Genomic DNA, 20019 nt, shown 5'->3' with positions numbered 1-20019 from the left:
GTCTCAGGTCCTGAAGAAAAGACATAAAATGATTACAGTACTGGCCCAAGAACTTCTGCAAAGATTACATGAAAGAAACAAAACCAAAAAAAATATGGAGTGCTTGATATGTGCCAGGCATGTCAAGAGACCAGTGTGGCCATTACCCTTAACAATCCTGAAACTCATTTCTCTTCCTCCTGCTCTATCATATTGCCCATTTTCCCTCATCTCCTGTTATCACTAAAAAGACAAACAGAAAAACAGAGACAATTTATTGAAGGCTTATTATGTACCAAATTCCACATTAGAAGTTTTACATGTAACATCTCATAGATCTTTGTAAGACACTAGAATTATTCTGAGGAAAAAAGGAAGATTCACAGTGGCTAAGTATGTCATCCTAGGCCCTAAGTCTCATAGGAAGCTATGTTGAGAATCTAACTGCAGTCTGTCTGATTCTTAAGTCTCTACTTCTTTTGATCATGCCATGTTTTCTTAAATGTAAGGACAAGAATGTCACAGTACTAGCTCTGTGGTGTTACTGACATACTTACAAGGGCATTTCTGTATTTTCCGAGGCTAGCAAATCCACGTTTGAATGAAGGCTGGGATTCAAGTTGTTTCTTACAATAGGACTTGGAGAGCTGAAACCTAAAAATACAAAATGAACTTCTTTGGTTTTTGAAACCCTTTTTCAATCACTTGCCAGATTTTCCACAGTTTAAAAAAAAAAAAAAATTCAAAGAGATTTAGATATTTCTGTCACCACAAAAATCACAGAATTTCCTTTAAAAGAGATTTAAAAGCAACATTTGTGAGAGGGAGATGACAGAGAGACAGACATTTCCTGCCACAAAAAGGGGGTAGAAATGGAACAAATATCATTTACTGAGTTTTCTGCCATCTCATGCTGTTCTAGAATGAAAAGGATTTTATATGACTTGCTCTGACCATCTCATAGAAAAATTTTACGGTTTATTTGGAGCTCAATCCTCACTTCTAAGTTCTTCCTATAATGTTGAGACTCTCTAATAGGAATAATTATCCTCCCCTCTGGAAAATTCCTGATCAAAACCCAACAAAATTCTCTAACTCAAGTGATTCCACACATCATCCTGCCTATATGAGCAGACAGCCAATATTTTAGAAATGAAGTGAGTTATAAGAAAACCACAAATTCTGGGGTACCAAATATCTTTGCATTAGAAACATAATAAGATAATGTAAGAGGAAAATGAACTGATTTTGTAGTATTTTTTTCACCATCCTTATTTTCATAATTTACCAATACTTGAGAATAAGGATCACAGAAGATAACAAATAAGCTAGATAAGACAGGTAGCCCCAAGCTTACAAATATATCTTGCAAATGTTATTTCATTTACCCTCATACAACCCTTTAAGGCAACCATTTTTACCTTTTTTTTTTAAAGGAAGAATGTGTCAAAGGTCAAGTGACTAAGAGGTGGCAGAATTGGGATTTGAACTTGGACTTCTGTCTCTAACCTGTTTTTCCCTCCTCATTTCACAATCACATGAATCATGCCTTGTAATTCCTGAATTTCCTGTCTGAATCAAATATTACCTTACCTGGTGCTGTGATACAGCAGAGAAACCCAACGATAATACTGTGTGGATTCAGAAGAAATTTAAATACTGGCTACTGAGCTGGACACCTCTACCAAGCAGGCCAGGTGAATTCCTTGAGATTCTAAGCCAGTGGGATGAATTTCCAAGACCTCCTCCCCAAGACATATTCCCTTCCTATACTGGGTTTGACCCAATCATTTGCCAGGAAGTAACTGCATCTACTGATACAGTTCTCTGATATTCACACTGACTTCAGTCCTTCTCAGGAGCCATTTATCATGAAATCAAGGAGAAATGTTTCACATCAAGCTCTTCTGCTGATCTGAAAAGGCCCAACTGCTTATTTACTTAAGTTTGAAAGCTGAGAATTCACGTTGCTGAGTTCTCCTTGAGTGGCCATTGACATCAGGGTGCTGGGACTTAAATCCAGGAGCTCACAAGATGGAGCGGAGGGCTCACTGGTAGTCTGAAAATAAAGCAAGTAAAAATGCCATTTAGAAAAATATGTCATGTAATTTATTGTGGCTTTTCCATCTCAGAATCTCTACTGGAGACAAAAGAATCCCATTTGGATGCACTGAAGGAAGAAGCCTCCATTCACTGAGTAGTCAAGGTGAGTAACACCTCACCATCCACATGGATTTCTGTTTAACTACGGACTCTTCTCATGAACTTGTATTTAAGACAAATACCTAGAGCCATCAAACTACTTCAAATTGTCAGTGCATGTCTCCTCTTTTTAAAGATCTGTTTTATGTAAGCCTGGCTTCTTACTGTACAATTGGAAAAACATTCAATTATTTATTTTATAACATTTCTAAGTACTTACATTGGTGGCTTCCATCTGGTTCGTATGTTGCTCCAAAAGCCTTTGCTGGTTTCGAATAAACCTGTTTGAATTAGAAAAATGCAGGAACTTAAAAGAAAATAGATATGAGCATGTTACAAAATCTAACAATTATTAAATACAAAAGTATCTGGGATCAACGACAATTCCTTTTCAATTCATAATAAAATACTTTAATCACTTTTTTACATTTTATAAAGTATTAACCACCTTAGAGAAAACTGTGAAGAAACAGAAAAACATTAAAAATAATAAAAATAAAAATCAGGATCCAAGATGGTGAACTAGGGTGAAGCAGCATTTCTATAGCCCTGTGACCTGGGATTTGAGCAGCAGAAATACTGCTCCAGCAAGACAGGTAAAAGAAAGATTTCACTAAAACTCAATACTGTACCAGTCAGAGTGCCCTAAAGACTTAGAAATGTCAGGTATATTAAACAAGGAAAAGGGACAAAGTTAGAGCTAAGCTGCTTGCAGGAGAATTAGCACACAAAAATGGAAATAGCTGAGAAATGGATGGTCTTAAGTGTGGAAAAACCTGAGAGTGGAGGGGAAGCTTGCCCTAGGCCACTGACAGCTGAGACAAGAGCCACTTTGAGGCCACCACACTGCCAGCACCAACAGGAACCATTAACTTGGACCTGGGAGCTCAGGTGTCCTATCCAGGAGTTTGGGGCTGGGTCCAATACATAGTCTTAGCAGACAACAGCCGCCTGACCTAGTCTGTGTCTACCAAATCTGGAGAAAAGCAGGCATAGAGAGCATTTTGCTGGGGAAAAACAAGTCAGGGAGGCTAGCGAGAGCCCAGCACCCTAATCCCTGTGAGTCCTGCAGCTGGTCGTAGGAGGGGTTGGGAATTTGAACCTGCGGGGTGTGACTGCATGATCAGGGTCTGAGCCTAGGAGAAACAACAGAAGTGGCAAAGGACTGTCTCCAGTGTCCCAGGAGTGGGACCCTGGGGAGGCTCCTGAGGTAGTCTCCCAGCATAGATCAGCAACTGTTGGGCTCTAGACAAGCATATATTTAATACCTCCAGACAACTGGCCACGCATAAAGCACCTGGGGCCTCACTAGACCTAAGCCCCGCCCCTGGGAGCTCAATCTACAGGAACTCCTCTCAGAGAACTCAGCAGTGACTTCACCCTGGGAATGGAGCTGACCGTACTTCCCATCATCCTACATCACACAGCCCAGAGGGAAGCTGAGAAGTTTCAAACTCCAACTGGCATCTTGGTGAGCAACACAATAAAAAGAAAAGATTTGACAGCCTGGGGCCCCTGCCCTTTCATTCAGTACATACCTCAAGAAGAAAGAAAAAGAAAGTTGCCAAAACTCAAATCAAAGTGGTTCAAAGACCTAGAGGTTAGACAAGAAAACCTACACCTCTTAGAAAAAACATAGGCACAACACTCCCTCATGTTGGCTTAGAACCCGACTTCCTCAACAGGTTCCTAAAGCACAAGAAGTAAAATTTAAAAAATTAATAAATGAGATGGTATCAAACTAAACAGCTTCTTCATAGCAAAGGAAACAATAAAGAATATGAAGAGAGAGCCTAGAGAATGGGAGAAAATGTTCCAACTTGTACCTCAGTTAAGGCATTAATTTCCAGGATAAACAAAGAACTCTAAAAAGCACCAAAAAACCCCAAATAACCCAATCAACAAACAGACACTTCTCAAAAGAAGATATATGGTCAACAAATATATTTAAAAAAAGTTCAACATTTCTAGCAGTTACAGAAATGGAAATTAAAACTACACTGAGATTTTATCTCACTCCAGTCAGAATGGCAACAATCAAGAATACAAGTAACAATAAATGCTGGTGAGGATGTGGGTGGGGGGGAAGTACACTCATGCATTGGTGGTGGGACTGCAGATTGGTACAACTATTCTGGAAAGCAGTATAGAGATTCCTCAGAAAACCAGAAATGGAACCGCTATTATATCCAGTTATCTCACTCCTTAATATATATACCCAAAGTACTTAAAAACAGAATACTACATTGATGCAGCCACATCAATGTTTATAGAAGTTCAATTCACAATAGCTAAGGTATGGAACCAACCTAGATGCCCTTCAACAGATGAATGGATAAAGAAAACATGATATGTATACACAATGGAATATTACTCAGTCATAAAGAAGAATGACTGTATGATATCTGCCAGAAAATGGATGGATCTGGAGACTATCATGCTAACTGAAATAAGCCAATCCTAAAAACCAAAGGCGAATGTTCTCTCTGATATGTAAATATTAATAAATAACAAGGGGGGATTGGAGAAGAACAGAAGTTCAGTAGATTAGACCAAAGTAGATTTGTCTAAAGGGGAATGAAGGGAAGGAGTGTGGAAAAGAAATAGGAAAAATAGTGTAATGAATCTTTCTTATGTACATATATAAATATACCACAGTGAATCCCCCATCATGTACAACCACAAGACTGGGATCCTAATTAGAATAATATATACTCCATGTCTACATAAATATGTTAAAATATACTCTACTGTCAAGTATAACTGAAAAGAACAAATTTAAAAAAAAAAAAAAGAAAGGAAGAAAGAAAATCGGAAACAGACAACATATATATATTCTCATTGACTATTTTGTCCATCACAAAGGAAACTACTCCTTAATTTTTCATCAAGATTTTCTTGTTTTGAATATGTACTAAAGGGTTCATGGACTTTTATTCATATATATATTTGTTTCTATCCTCTGAAATATAAATGTAAGAAATACAAAATCTTTTCAATGAAATAATATGAGATAATTTCCCAAATTTTAAGAATAAATGGTAAAATCAAATACAGGAGGCATAGAGGACTCTTTATAAATTTATAAAATTATAACAGACCAAACCCAAGTCACATTATTATGAAAATGCCTAACATACAGAATAAGGGCAAAATTTTAAAACATGCTATAGAAAAAATATAGGTTACATTTAGAGATAAACCAATCCAGATCTCAGTTGATTTCTCAACCCAGACCCTGAAAGCTAGGAAGTCTTAGACTAACATATTCCAAGGTCTGCAAGAAAATGGATGCCAAGAAAGAATACCACAGTCCACAAAAGTAAGCTTCAGAATTGAGGATCAAATACAAAGCCTTCCACAGAAAAGGAACCAATAAAAAATTAAAAATCACATCACTAAGAAATTTATTAATATTATGTATATTTCCTCTAGTATTTCTTACAATAAATTTAATTTTAAACAGTTGAAATTACACTTTACATAATTTTATTTCCTAATTCAATCGTGCTGTGAGTTATTCAGAACTACAATTTTAATAGCTATAACATTTTACCACATGAATCTATTACTCCTTTAACCATCTCATTCTCAAATACTTAAGCTATTACTTATTTTGCCATTATAAATATTTGTCCAATTAAAATACATTTAAAGTAACCTATGTTTCACTGTTTATTTCTATTTCTGTAAGACACTTGATACCTCCCAAAAATATTAACCTTTTGTATCTCTGACTTAATTTTACATTGTGTAGGCATTGAGGTAAAGGCAGAAGAGTTGAATTAGTAGTGAAATCCTTGTCCAAAGTACAGCTGTCACTACTATTCCATAGAAACTAAGAGACAATGGACATGACTTCCTAAACCTCAGTTCTCCATTTGCTAAAAGGGAATAACAATATTTGAACTACTTAGAAATCTGTTTTCAGGGACTGGGGATATAGCTCAGTAGCTCACTGATAAAGAGCTTGCCTAGCATGTGTGAGGCTCCGGGTTCAATCCTTAGTGCAATAAAGGAAAACAAAGTAGAAGAAATTTATTTTCAGGGTCAAAATAGATAAATAGATACACAGATAATCCAGGTAGATGAAGGTGGAGACCCTTCTGAAGTAAGCATCCAATATGACCATTAGGACACACTGACTTCATGAGCCTTACGGTCTTAAAGTTTACACTGCATCTGAGTATGCACTAGGTTTAAGAATTTTTCTAAAATATATGCTTTTTAATGTCTTCTACTGTTAGTTTTGGCTTCTTTGTTGCATTACTGAGTTATGTGTGAGGTAAGAACAACGTTCCCAGATCAAGCTGTAGGTAACTGATATCAATTTCCTTATTTTCAAAACTATCCCCTGGAAGCACTAAGTGAGGAATTGGATTTAGGGAATGTTGGAATAAGATGAATGTATTTTGTATGAGGGATGAAGGGGAATCTTTGGGGGATCACTGGACTGATTGGGATAGACAGAATAATAACCCCCTCCAAATGTATCTCTGTCCTACTCAGTAAAATCAGTGAATTTATTAGGTTATGCTGCAAGGGGAGATTAAAGGTTGCAAATGGAATGAAGCTGACCAGTGAGCTGATCCTAACTGGGCATTTATCTTAAACAGTACAGAAGAGCCAATGTAGTCACAAAAGTCCTTAAACTTGGAAGAGGAGGCGGAAGAGGAAGTAAGAGTGATACATGCAGAGTTCTGAACCAGGCATTGGCTTTGAAGACAGGGAAAAGGGGTCATGAGAAAAAGCAAGCAGTCTCTTAGTAGTTGTAAACAGAATCTCCTCCAGGGCCTCCAGAAAGAAAAACAGCCCTGCCAACACCCAGGATTTAGCCTAACAACATCCACTGGTACTCCTGACCTGGAGAATTCATTTATTATCCTATGATAATAAATTTGTGTTGTTTTAAGCCACCAGGTCCATGGTCACTTGTTACAGCAGCTGAAGAAAACTAAAACACAGGTCTGTATTTTTTCTAGAGGCAAGAATTTCTCTCTGGATCTCAGGACTCAAGCGTTTATCACACAACTTACCACAGTCACCTTGGCACTCGTGGTTCAAAGCTGAACCAGAACCTAGTGTTCACAGAAGTAACCCTATTCCCTGATATCTAGACCAAATAAACTCTCTCCCAACCGAGGAGACCTTTAGGCACTGGACTTATGGTCTGCAACAGAATCCTCCCAAATAAAAACCAGGACAGAACTAGACTAAAAAACACATGGTTTTCCTTGGATATTTCTCTGCTTACCAAGATTTACACCATACAAAAATAAACACAGGATGAGGACTGTGAATTTCTTTAGTGCTAAGAAAGAGAGCAAGGTTCGCATCATCAGTCAATGCCCCCTCATCTTTTCTTACAAACAACTGCTGTCCTGCTAGGCAGCAATGGAAAAACCTACCCTTCTATAGTTGCTGGTTTTATTTCACCGATGCTCTTTTTTTATGCCTCGCTCTTCATCTGCTAGCTAGGAATACAGCCACTGTACATTTAAACATTCCAAGTAATTCTCCTCAGAAATGTGTCTTTAAGGGTGCCTATTAAATCACTTAAACTGGGAGGAACACCTCTGGCATTTAGTGAAGAGAAGCCACACAAGGGAAAACTGTCCCTTGCAGAATGCCACATGTACTGAGAAAAAAGGATCTAGAAAAAGGTGTTCCCCATTGGGCACTGTTGTGAGGACACTGAGTGAATGGTGCAACTGTGACGGAAGGAGGGCCAAAGAGGGGACACCATCAGCTCACCTCTCATATCCAAGGATGGCATTATTCAAATCCTCATTCACTTGAATCAGCTCAACAGTTACATCTTCATTCTCCACCACCACAAGCAGGTCCATGATCCTCTCCTGCATCTCCCGACATGTCTTGTAAAGTTTCTATCAAAGAAAGGAGAGTCGTTTCTTCTTCCATGCTAGGCTCTATAGACACAACATGCCAGTCTACATATACATGAGATCACCTCAGGCCAAGTCACCTGTGAGAACCTACAAGGTGTTCAATTGTGGAAAGTGCATCTCTCGAATTGGAAGGCAATGAGTTATAAAAATGCTTTTATTTTTCTCTGAAAGCCAAAATGGGTGTCCTAAGGACAATACGGTATACCAGAAGCAATGCTTGGACTACAAATTAGAGGTGCTGTATGGGAATTCTAGATGTAGTACTTATTACCTATGTCATGTTGGGGGAAAAATATTACTCTTTTCTAAATCTCAGTTTTCTCATTGATAGATAAAAAATAACCATTTGCTCCATCTGCCTCAAGGGTTGACATAAAAATGAAATGAGATGTACGTAATGAGGAACTCTATAACTAGGAAGCACAAACATAAAATATTATTGTCGTTATTAGTGATGGGAGAAGAAGTAGTTAAAACACATTGACAGTGGTATAATTTTACTTCCTGTTATGCTGTACTTAAACACTAACAGTTTACAGGCATATCGCATTCCATTGTAAACACTACCAGGATTAAAAAACTCCTCACAGGTAATAACCTTATTGAGATACCTAGAATCGCTGCAGTGAGCCACAACCACCATGCTCCAAATCAGTATCTTTCTCACAAGCATTAGAGGCACCTAAAACACACTTACTGATTCCATAATCTCCAGGACTTGGGGTCCGAGGATCTATACTTTTAAACAAGCACACCAAAAAGTTTCTTATGTACACTGACATTTGAAAAGTGCCGCCTTACAACTGACTTCCTTTTAGGCAAACCTCCAATAAACCTGAAGTGAATCCAATTAATGTTATTATCTCCTCCGCCCTACCTTGGCTAGAATTTGCCTGTGTAACATTGCCAACATTAGCCAAAAGCACAGGGCTGATCCTCCTCTTACAGTGAATGCAACCCAAGTTGCTTAAGCATCACACAATTAAACAATCTGACATTTTCCCCTCAAGAAACAGACTACTGAAAAATTAATGCTTCACGAGACCATTTAGAATCTCAAACAATCTATATTACAAGACTCCTGAGACGAAATCTCTAAATAAATAAATCAACCTTTTAATAACTGGCATTTAGACTAAATCATAAAAATATTTAGAACACAGATGAAATGAAAATGGAAAAATAAGGGGGGAATCAGATAGCTGAGAGTGGGTATTAATACTTCCAATGTGTAGCCAGAAAAACTGTCCTATTTGCTAATGACATGGCCACCATCAACCATGGCATAGTGTAGGGGTCAAAATTTTTCTTAAAGCTCTAGATATTAAATATTTTGTTCCATAGAGCATCTAGTCTGTTGAAAGTACTGAACTCTGCCATTATGGTGTGAAAACAACCCTAGAAAACAAGAGATGGTTGTGACAAACTTCTAATAAAACAAAAGACAAATGGTAGCTACATGGAAAGAGAAAGGACTGCAGAAGCAATAGGCTAAAAGTAGACCCAGTATACATACCTGCTATGGAATATAGAGAAATAAGGCTAAAATTTAACAGTAGGCTTGTTTCTCCCCACATCTACAACACAGCAATAACAACCATTTTGCAGGGTTGTTGTAAGGACAGGAAATGACTATCTGAAGCCCCACGACGTCTAGTATACAGTGAGTAGCCACGACATATTACATTGGTGACTAGAAGCTCATCTCAATAATTCATACAATCCTCTAATACTTGTACCATCACCTAGGAACCAATATCATGCAAAACAGAGAACCAAGAAAATCTACTCCCCTGATGAATGAGAACGTTTCTTTTGTTCTTGCTTTAAAGGGTACAGCAATTGTTCCTCTTGTTGCTCACTGGCAGCCTTGCTAGAACAAGGTCAAGATCAAGGAAATACAACGGGTGTCAGATGCCCATGACAAAAATGTAGAAATTAATTTGAAATGAATTTGCAGCCAACATCAATAGCCCCCAGTCATAAGAAGACCCTCCCTTTGCCCTTTCAAGAGCCAGATGGAATGGAAACATGAAAGGAACATCACATCTCTCAGCAGGTTTGCAAAGCAGAATGGGAAAAACCTCTTCAAAAGCCAGCCCACTCTGATCTTTGCAATTGATGTCTGTCTCAGAGGAGGGCTGCACCACCAGGAAACAGCAGAGACCAAGCACCATGGACAAAAAAGATGGGTCAGAGTTCCTCACAGTTGGAACCTGCAGGGCTGTGGACACAGGGAGCCATGGGGAATGAGTCAAGAATGACAGGTGCTAATACAGAGCCCCTGGAATCACCTCCTTTTATTATAAAGGCAAAGTCAGGCTTCCGAGTTAGAATGAATTTAACAATCAATTCAAAAAGCTTTGGAGCAAAACAAAAAGGAGCTCATTAAGAGCTTCCTCTTCCAACATCCAGATGGCTCTTAATCCTCCACAAAGCTTTCAGGAATTAAGGAAGGAGATCCCTCTGAACTTTCAGCACAAACTACAGTTGACCTACGTTTACCAAGACAGGGCCACACACTAAAAACAGAAAGAAAAATGTACAAACAGGAAATAGTGTGTTTGCATGAAAGAATCTCTATAAAATATAGTATCTGTGTGGCGACATCCCTATCATCAGCCCATAACATATTTTTCCTCTCCCAGTGCTTCCAACCCCAACTACAAGAGATTGAGAGGATGCCTCTATCTGCTAAAAAGAAAAACTCTCCCACACTCCAAAGTGAAACATTTATCAGCTTAAATCAATTGTTCACACAGCTGTTCCTCATACACACCTCAGCTGAACAATGAACTGTCAACAGAATACTCCAGATCATCATTGGAACTCTTTGACTCTTTTGCCCCATTAAATATTGTCAACATCTTATTTCCCTAATACCTATGTCTTCAATAAATCCTTCTATGTAACTTCCTTTGTCCTAAGTCACTCATTCTTCAACAAAGTGCATTGATCTATTCAACTCATGTTTAATAACCTCACTCGGTGTGCCAAGCGTAATATAAATATGCATAACTCCACGAAGCACTGTAATGGCTTTACAAGGATAGGCCTTGGTTACTGCCTTCAAGTGGCTTTCTAACTAGTTCAAAGCTAATTTCATACCTACAGGAAAAGACAGTCTGTTAGGGTAACCATAGTTGTGCATGCCTATCATCCCAGCAACTAGGAAGGCTGAGGCGGGAGGAGTGCAAGTTTGAGGCCAACTTGGCAACTTAGTGCAACCCTGTCTCAAAAGTAGAAATAAAAAGGGTAAATGAATGAATTAATGAACAAATAATTAAAAAAAAACATAGGTTAGCCCTCTACCCTAGAAAAATCAGCCCTTGGTTCACAATGAGAAAGGAGCTGGCATCAAGGATAGAACACAGGCTTAGGAGAATACAGTTCTCATTCCCCTCCCTGTTTACTAGTGGGTGGGCAAGCCATCCCTCTTCTAAATATGCAGCTTCGTCTGTGAAGAAAGGGACATGGACTCCATGACATGGAAAGTCCCTTCCAAGGATAAAGACTTGGTCAGAGGAGGGTGATTTTTCTTTTCTTTCTTCCTTTTTTTTTTTTAAACTGGTATATAGATCATCCTCACATGATCATCTGAGCTCTCTTGATTCCACAAAAGACCAAAATATTTTCTTCATTTGGTCTACTGGGAAGAGGCAAAAGGTAAGAAAGACTAAAGTGGAAGGTCCTGAGAAAGTTGGTTTCTCAAGATAAGAGGAAAGTGCCCAAGGCCAAATGCACAATGGGCAAGAAAACACATACAGGAAACGGGTGTTGCAATTCTTCATACCTATAGCCAGGGCAGACACCCACAGCTCATCACCACATACCTGAGATTGGCTGCAGCCTCATACTCCCCTCCAGCAAAGGAAATCCAGTCCCTGCCCAGTTAAGCACAGTGAGTGATAAGAATCTACTGCACAAAATGGTTTTATGACCCAAAGGTCTAACAGAGTGCAGGGGCCCTGTGAATCAATAGTGTTTCAGGATCTAATGGCTCAACATGGACTGCAGGAACAGAGAGGGAGTTCCAGGGAAATACATTAGATTTCAGATGGAAGGAAACAGGTAGGAAACAGGTTCCAAAGAAACAGAACAACCAGTAGAAGGTAATCTCAAACAGATAAAATTCTGGTTTTAACACTAACAAATGATAAGCTGTGGTCACTGGTTATGTGCTAGAAGAGCCAGACAATTTCTGAGTGGAGGCTTTCCTATAGCTAGCCACCTTTCTTTTGCCCTGCAGATCCACTGGCCACTTTCTGCCAGGGAAGCTGGCTTGTAGGGACCACACCACCAGGTCTGCTGCCCTCTGGTTTCTGACTGGATTCAGCTATCAGGACACAGGGGCAGGAAGCAGGAGGGGAATGAGGTCTGGATGGTTCCACTCCTTCTACCAACGACACTGCTATTATCAAGGCTGCTTTCTCTGCATTACTCTTTCCTTTGGGTTCTTCTTCCCATCTGGCTGCCAACTCCTTCTAATGACCACTTGAGTTCATGATGCAGCTTCTGGAAGCCCCAGCAGTTCTGAGGGCAGCAGCCAGGGAACTAGCACATCATCCTAGGTTCCTCCCTTTTACTGATCTCAGTAGTGCAGACAGATGAGCAAACCTTTGACAAAGTAAAATGTGAAGAATTCCTTTGCTTCTCCATAGTCTACCTTTGCTTACTCTCCTTTTTAGATCTTTAAGTCAGATAGGTTCCTTGTCCTTTCCCTCCATAGCAGGTGAAGAAATCAACCACAGCAGAGTTACTTAGATTTTAAAACTTCAAATATGGGTCAAAAGAAATTTGGAATAGCCTCCCCTACACCAGATCTTTATCTGTTATTGCCAAAAAGCATGGGAAGAAAAATAAAGTTCCCCAACCAGCAGTCTCTATAAACAAGTTGATAGGATGCCAGAACCCATTCAACTTGAATTGGCTAGGAGCAGTATTCCAATGTTGATTTATAACCTAAATCTCTTTAACTATTCAAAGCAATACACAACCCTGAGCTCTGGCATTAAAACAGCAACCCACAAATTCTCATCATACTTGTAAGATTCAACCAAACATCTGCACCCAAGGACTCAGACAAAAAGGCATTTCAGTCATGGTGAATAAAAGATAAAACTGGATTCAGGTATTTAAATGGAAGGTTTCAGTGTGCATTTTTACCACAAGGCTCTTTGCTACAAATGGATGAAACCATGAGAAACAAGTCATAAATCAATTCATTTCAGAAGTCTGAATGGCCTGTGAAGACCATGTGAAACTAGAAATATTGTTGTGGCCATTTTCAAAATCTACTATCTGCCACATATCCTTTTGCTTGGATATTTAAATTTTAGTTTAACTCACTAGTTAACATCGTATGTTACAAAGCTTCTACACATAAAAGATTCCAATTGTAGATTTGTTTTGTTTATTTATTTATTTATTTATTTTGGTGGTACTGGGATCGAACCCAGGGCCTTGTGGATGTAAGGCAAGCGCCCTACCAACTAAGCTATATCCCCAGCCCCAATTATGGATTTTTTAAAGGATTGCTGGATATGAATTCTAATGATTGATTTTCCTTTTATTCTTCTAAACTAATAGGATGTGCTTAATATTCCCTTTGTTTACAAAGTATCATCTAAGCTCTTCATTTTAGATATGCAGAAACAAGGCACAATGATAGTAAATGACTAGACTAAGGGCAAGACCTCCATTGTTCAGTGAAATGATATTTTACAATGCTCCTAAGTAAAATATTTCAAGAATGATACACTTAAACCAATGATCATAACATTGATTTGTTTATCAAGGTACAATGCTTTCATGTTCTGCAGAATAATAACAGGTATTTAGAAAATCAGGATTCTTTGGTCAAGTAAGTCTGCAAATGTTGGGTTAAAAACAAAGACTCAATCTTACTATAACAAAGAACTTTGCAAATGTCCCAAAGTATATGAATGAACAGACACAGGAGTTTGGGAGGACCCTCCAAGTACTAAAGCCTTGAAGAATCCCCAAGAATCTCCAAGCTTGAAGAGTCCCCAAGGACTTGTACAGATCAGATCTTACTTTATGCTTCAAGTTATGTGTTTGTACCCTCTCCTGCCTACACACCTGAGAGACATGCAAATTCACATCCACTGACAGTGGGGTTGGGAGCCCCAAGGAGTTCCTTACAAGGAGACCCAGTGGTCTCCAGGTAGAGGTTTGCAGAGAAATACAGAGTGAAAAGTAACCTCTTGTTTTTTTTGTTTTTCTTTTCTTTTTATTTTAATCACATTAGAATCAACTCTTTAAAAACGCTTCTTAATTAGGTGTGGTGGCGCATGTCTGTAACCCTAGTAAATCAGGAGGAAGTGGAATATCACTCACTAACTATCTAAGGAATTAAACAGAACACCAACATGAGAAGCAGGGAGTGAGAATCTTCTGAGAAAAATAAAAATCTGACAGATTGTTAACTTGCCTAGGGAGACTTAGAAACAGACCTTTTTTTTTTTTTTCTAATGACTTCTAAATTTAATAAGCATTAAAAGGAAGTCTATATTTTATTCTTTTGTTTTGAGAGAAGGTCTCACTATCTCATTATGTTGCCCAGGCTGGTCTTGAACTCCTGGACTCAAGTAAGCCTCCCTACTCAGCCTCCTAAGTGCTAGAATTACAGACATGTGCTATAACAACTCACTAAAATTAGTAAGTATTAAAACTTAAAAATTGATAATTCAATGAACAAATGAATAGAGTGAAAAAGTAAAGTATATGAATATACAGACACAGAAGGTTTGGGAGGACCCTCCAAGTGCTCATGGTTTTCCTCCCATGTTCATGAAAGTCCCAATGCCTTTTCATTTGTTCCTCCATGGATGAGTACTGCCCCCATCTAAACCTTTCCTAAAATCTTCACCTTTCTCCTCATCCCCATTCATGAGGCCATCCCATTCTGACAAATTTTATATTACAGCATCTGTAATACTTGATTTGGTTGTTTATAAACGAATCTCGCTCACAGACAAAAGTTCTTAAGGATTACGGACAGACTCTTTATACCCATATTCCTTATAGTTATTCAGTACATTTGTTAAATGGATGTATATAGAGGCAATTTTTTTACACTTAAAACAATGAGAAGATATTCATGGTGGCACACGCCTATAATCGCAGCTACGATTATACGCCTATAATGGCATCAGAGCAAGAGGCCAAGGCAGAACAATCACAAAACTTAGAGGCCAGCCTGTCGAACACAGGGAGACTCTTCTCAAAATAAAATGACAAGGGCTGGGGGTGTAACTCAGCTATAGAGCACTTGCCCAGCATGCAAGGCCCTGGTTTGATTCCCAGTACTGCAAAATTGAAAAAATAAAATAAATGAAAATAAAAAAAGTTAACAAAACCTGATGGGGTACTTGACTGCATATGATCAAGGTCATAAATTGCATCAGGGCAAGGAAGAATCATGTCTAAGTTACTACTGCATTTCTGCTAATGTCATTCTTTGATCTTTTCTTCTCAAGTTTAGAAATCAAATGCAGTCAGATGCAAGGGGAGGGACTAGGCAACAGTAGTGTCTTCCATCTCCAAAGCTCAAAAGTTTAGAGAATGACCTCACAAGACACTCTGTCCCTGATCATACAGCACCTGCAGAAGCTCTAGGTCTTCATGGTTCTCAGACCCGGGAGTGTTCTCCATCAGTATGGCAGACATCACTCTCACGTTCATTTTCACCATATCCAATTCACTGTGCAGCTTTCCAATCTGTGGAGAGCAACACAATCCCCAGTAAGTGCACTGCTTGAAGAAGAATGGCTGTGGCTAGCTTGCTTCCCACTCCCAGGACTTATGCTGGAGGAGATAATGCTGCAAAATTTCATGTCTTCAAACACATTTAAGTTTATACAAACACACACATTTAATTACTTTATGAATTATACTGTTAATAAATGGTCTTAAGATTTCTTGTAACAAACCCAAAATTACACTTTAGGAAAATTAAAAATGAAGGGAGGAAAAAAAAGATTAAAACAATTAGAGGAGGAGGTACTAAGTACATAGTAGGAGAATTAAGAACCTGGAAAAAAATGGCAAATGTTACCCTGAGTTTCTTGGTAACCAATAAGAGCTGGGGAGAAAATGAGAATGTTTAGCACTCTGATGGCATCAGAGCAAGAAGGATAAAAAAATAAAACCCCCTTTTTTTTCCTCTCCAATTAAACAGGAAGAGGGATTAATCACACAGATTTTCATGTTTATTGATAATATTAATACAAATATTATTTGAATAATACTAATACAAATCTTCAGTGACAGTTCCTTTACAGCAGGACCTAAGTGTTACATAATTGTTCGTGGGCCCCAGGGACAAAGTGGCAATGCCACTTAGTTGGCACAATTAATAAAGACCACCATTTCCTGAGCTCTCTGAAATGATATTCAGACAGTCCTATCATTAGGAACAGGAATCAACTGATGGACATAAGTCTCAGTCCATAGTCAAAACTTCACAAAGCCCTAAAATCAACTAGACACGCACAATTAAAAGTGAGCTTTGGAATCAGACAGAAGCAACTGGATTAATTCTCCTCAGAAATCAACCACAGTAATTCACAGAAGTATCCATAAGCCATAGTCTTCTGTGCTCTTAAACCACAGGGAATAATGCACATATACCTCATAATGTTGTTAAAACAAACAAACTATATATCAATGCTTAGAACTTAGAAAAGGCATCAACAAATATATTTTTTGCACTTGTTACCTGTTCTGGGACCAAAGTAATAGTTGAGTTCCTGGGAGGAATTACTGAAGAAAGAGCTGGTGCAGTAGGAACAGATGCTGGTGGAGTCAATGAGGTCTGAGAATGAAAGGAAGAAATGCTATGAGACTCACATAGCCACTTCAAGCCCAGTTTTCTGAGCTGACTCAGGCACTCTCAACCAAAGTCCTGCATAGCCTAGATTCAATCATCAAGCATATAACCTGTCCATCATTTTGAGAAAAGCCCTAAGCAAATGACATGCCCATAACAGAGCAGATATTCAATAGCAATGTGGCTGCTATTCAGTTTACTAACTGAATAACAATTCAATAAAGTGCTCTTGGTTTTACAAAGTGTCTGCAGGATAACCTGTGGTGTGAGATGATTATTGCCCTTTCTTTAGGTCATTAAAAACAAATGGTAACTAAATTCACATTAAGTTTTTTTAAGCCACAGTTGGCAAGGCATGTCCTCCACCAATCACCACTCCCTGAGTCAATGCCTTACCTGAAACATTAGGTGGACAGCCCATAGCATGGGCTCTAGGCCAGTGCTTATCAACACCAATGTGCAGAGAAAACACCTGGAAGTCTTATAAAAATGAGGATTCTGACTTATTTGGGCATGAAGCATTTCTAACTTGCTCCCAGATCAGACCCCAAATACACCAAGCAAGCAGGTCCTTAGCCATTGTTATTCTACAAGATATGGCCACATCCTTCTAGTAAACTCATCTTTTGGCTCCACCTAGTTGAGCTAGGGTGTCGCTTACAATATAAAAAGATCCAGGTAACATTCTCTTACTCCACATGGGTCAAAGAAAAGCCTCCTACCTCTTGTCTTGCTGTTGGAGCCTCTGCATCTGAGGGAGGAAACTGAACACCCTTCTTAAGCAGGTCCAGGTACACGTCTTTTACTTCACTTACATCCACACCTCCTGGGAAACCCTGTGACCAACACTGAGTTCAAGAGACAGAAAGTTCTGGAGTTAAAATAGCAGCAAAAGCAGTTTTTAAACTTGTGATATAAGATGAGAAATTAACAACTGTGTCCTTTATTAGGAAACACAAAGCTATTTCTGAATGCCATGAACAAAGTATTCATTTTCAAGGCTAGGATATTATAAAATACTTTAAATCCTCAGAATCCTATGCTTCAACATCTTGATAGAACCCTGAAATAGACACGATCAATCATTTTTTTGCTGTGCTAAACATAAAATTAATAGATTCCAAAATAGTATCAGTAACTCTTTAGCCAGGTAACCTTGAAATAGTCATTTATCTGCTCCAGAAGATAGTTTCCATATCTACAAAATGAATATACCCATCAATGTCTTTCCTGATGTGGATGAAATAGAAAGTAAGAGGAAGGGAGGGAGATGAATATAAATTCTTCAGGAAAAGGTTATTATCCAACACCCAGAAATCATTATGCCACAGAAACAAAGGAATGGGAATGTTCTCTGGCTCAATCCTAGGTTAAGAAGGATCATTGAAACAATCAGAAGATATCCCATTAAATCTCTAATCTTAGAAACATACCATCCTTTATTTAAGATGTGGCAAGTAGACAACAGACTCACCTTAATGAAATTCAAGATTCTATTCTGAATGTCCAATGGTAAGGTGTATTTAGGATCCAACAGCTTAACCAGACTATCTTTAATGAATTCTTTCTTCACAATCAGAGATTGGAAACTTGGACCACAGTTCTGCATGCACATGTCAATGAGCTAAATAAGAAAAATTAAACAGTGTATTTCTCTGGCAAGATCACCCCAGAAATATAAGGCAAAAATTGCTAAGTAATGATTTCTACCAGCATTATAATTAATAAACATTATTTACTTTCTACTACAAGACACAGCAAAATGGTAGGTTCTAGGGATATGAGGAAGAATAAGTATAATGTAGCTACCGGGGGCTGGGCTTGATGGGGAGCGGGGACACCATTATCGCAGCATTATCAGCAAAATAAGGCAGTAGGTGCTACCTGCTAAGTGGGAAGTGTGAGCAAACCACACGGGCTAAAGACAGCATGACATCTGTCCCAGTTTATCCAGGGAAGATCTGTTCCATCCCTGTTGTCCTGACTTTGTTAATGACGACACATCCTCTCACTCTCAAACATTCTGGTTTGGATAATAAATTGCACAGCAGTAAGCCTAGCTACAGACCTATTTAGGTCAGTGTGATTATTTAGGACCGGGTGGCCTTACAAGATTTTTGGAAAAGGCTGGTCCTGAACTAGGCATTGAAAAATGAATATGAAAAGTAAAAAAAAAAAGAAAAAAAGGAGTACAGAGTTACATTTTCGACAGACAAGTGTTGCTATAGTTTGGATCTGGAATGTCTCTTACAAGTCTATGGGTTTAAGGCTTGGTCCCTAACTTGGTGCTGTTAGGAGGTAGTGGACATTTCAATAGGTGGAAGGAACAACAGGAAGCTTTAGATCATTGCAGGTGTGTCCTCAAAGGTGATTGTGGGTCCACAGTATGTGTGTGTGTGTGTGTCTGTCTGTCTCTCTCTCTCTCTGAGCTTCCCAGCCATAAGGTTAGAGGTTTTGCACTGCTGTGCATTGAAGCCAACCTTACTCCAAGACTAAAAGTGACAGTGCCAACCAATCATGGACTGAAACCTCTGAAACCGTGAGCCAAAATAAACCTTTCTAAGTTGATTACATCGGGTATTTGCAACATTCACGGGAAGGTAACTAACACAAATGGCTTGAAAAAAAACTAGAAAGGTGGCAATGTATGAGTTTTGAGGGGGAACAGAAGTCCTCTGGTTTGTCTCTGGTAGTGGCTTCTTGAGTGGCAAACTAGGGACACTGCAGAGGTTGAATGAATAATGTCTGTCAGGATGTCACCCAGACTGCACAGAAATTTATGTGGCAGTGTAAAGCGTCTGGACATTATCCTGAAGGCAGGGATTCCTGTTTAGTCTGTCACCATCACACCTCGCTCTGGAGCTCCGTGAAAAGGATAATGTATGCAAAGCAGCACTCTGGAAATGCTGTCAGGCAGCACTTACAAAGGAAACCAGAGGGTGAAAATTCTTGGAAAGAAAGAAAGATCCAGTAGGCCCCCACCATGTATGGAGACCTGAAATGAACGAGGCAGATGCAAGCGAGGAAAGTCAGGGAAGAACTATGAAGTAAGACTTTGGCCTGACTGTGAATGAA

At 38.8% G+C, this 20019-nt stretch overlaps 2 protein-coding genes across 4 annotated transcripts in view; one reads left to right on the top strand and one right to left on the bottom strand.

Annotated features, from left to right (window-relative positions):
* Cox11 (cytochrome c oxidase copper chaperone COX11) overlaps positions 1 to 20019 on the top strand; it is a 69756-nt gene that overhangs the window by 18323 nt on the left and 31414 nt on the right. The window contains exons 4-5 of one of the 3 annotated variants that reach the window (XM_076871652.2): positions 2112 to 2185; positions 10739 to 11002. In XM_076871652.2, the coding sequence (XP_076727767.1) occupies positions 2112 to 2153 (42 nt within the window). In that variant the 3' untranslated portion in view covers positions 2154 to 2185; positions 10739 to 11002. Of the gene's footprint in view, positions 1 to 2111; positions 2186 to 9922; positions 11003 to 20019 lie in introns of those variants that run through there. The other 2 variants (XM_076871651.2, XM_076871653.2) reach the window with 2 other exon arrangements.
* Tom1l1 (target of myb1 like 1 membrane trafficking protein) overlaps positions 1 to 20019 on the bottom strand; it is a 42556-nt gene that overhangs the window by 13233 nt on the left and 9304 nt on the right. Inside the window, exons 4-11 of the mRNA XM_076871647.2 lie at positions 18419 to 18568; positions 17667 to 17792; positions 16834 to 16929; positions 15717 to 15833; positions 7936 to 8069; positions 2402 to 2462; positions 1921 to 2038; positions 537 to 633 (exon numbers count right to left, since the gene is read on the bottom strand). Of these exons, the coding sequence (XP_076727762.2) occupies positions 537 to 633; positions 1921 to 2038; positions 2402 to 2462; positions 7936 to 8069; positions 15717 to 15833; positions 16834 to 16929; positions 17667 to 17792; positions 18419 to 18568 (899 nt within the window). The remainder of the gene's footprint in view (positions 1 to 536; positions 634 to 1920; positions 2039 to 2401; positions 2463 to 7935; positions 8070 to 15716; positions 15834 to 16833; positions 16930 to 17666; positions 17793 to 18418; positions 18569 to 20019) is intronic.

Source organism: Callospermophilus lateralis, chromosome 11 (assembly GCF_048772815.1).
Source record: "Callospermophilus lateralis isolate mCalLat2 chromosome 11, mCalLat2.hap1, whole genome shotgun sequence".
NCBI lineage: Eukaryota > Metazoa > Chordata > Mammalia > Rodentia > Sciuridae > Callospermophilus > Callospermophilus lateralis.
The sequence above is the reverse complement of the archived record's forward strand: the minus strand, read 5'-3'. Positions and strand labels throughout refer to the sequence as shown.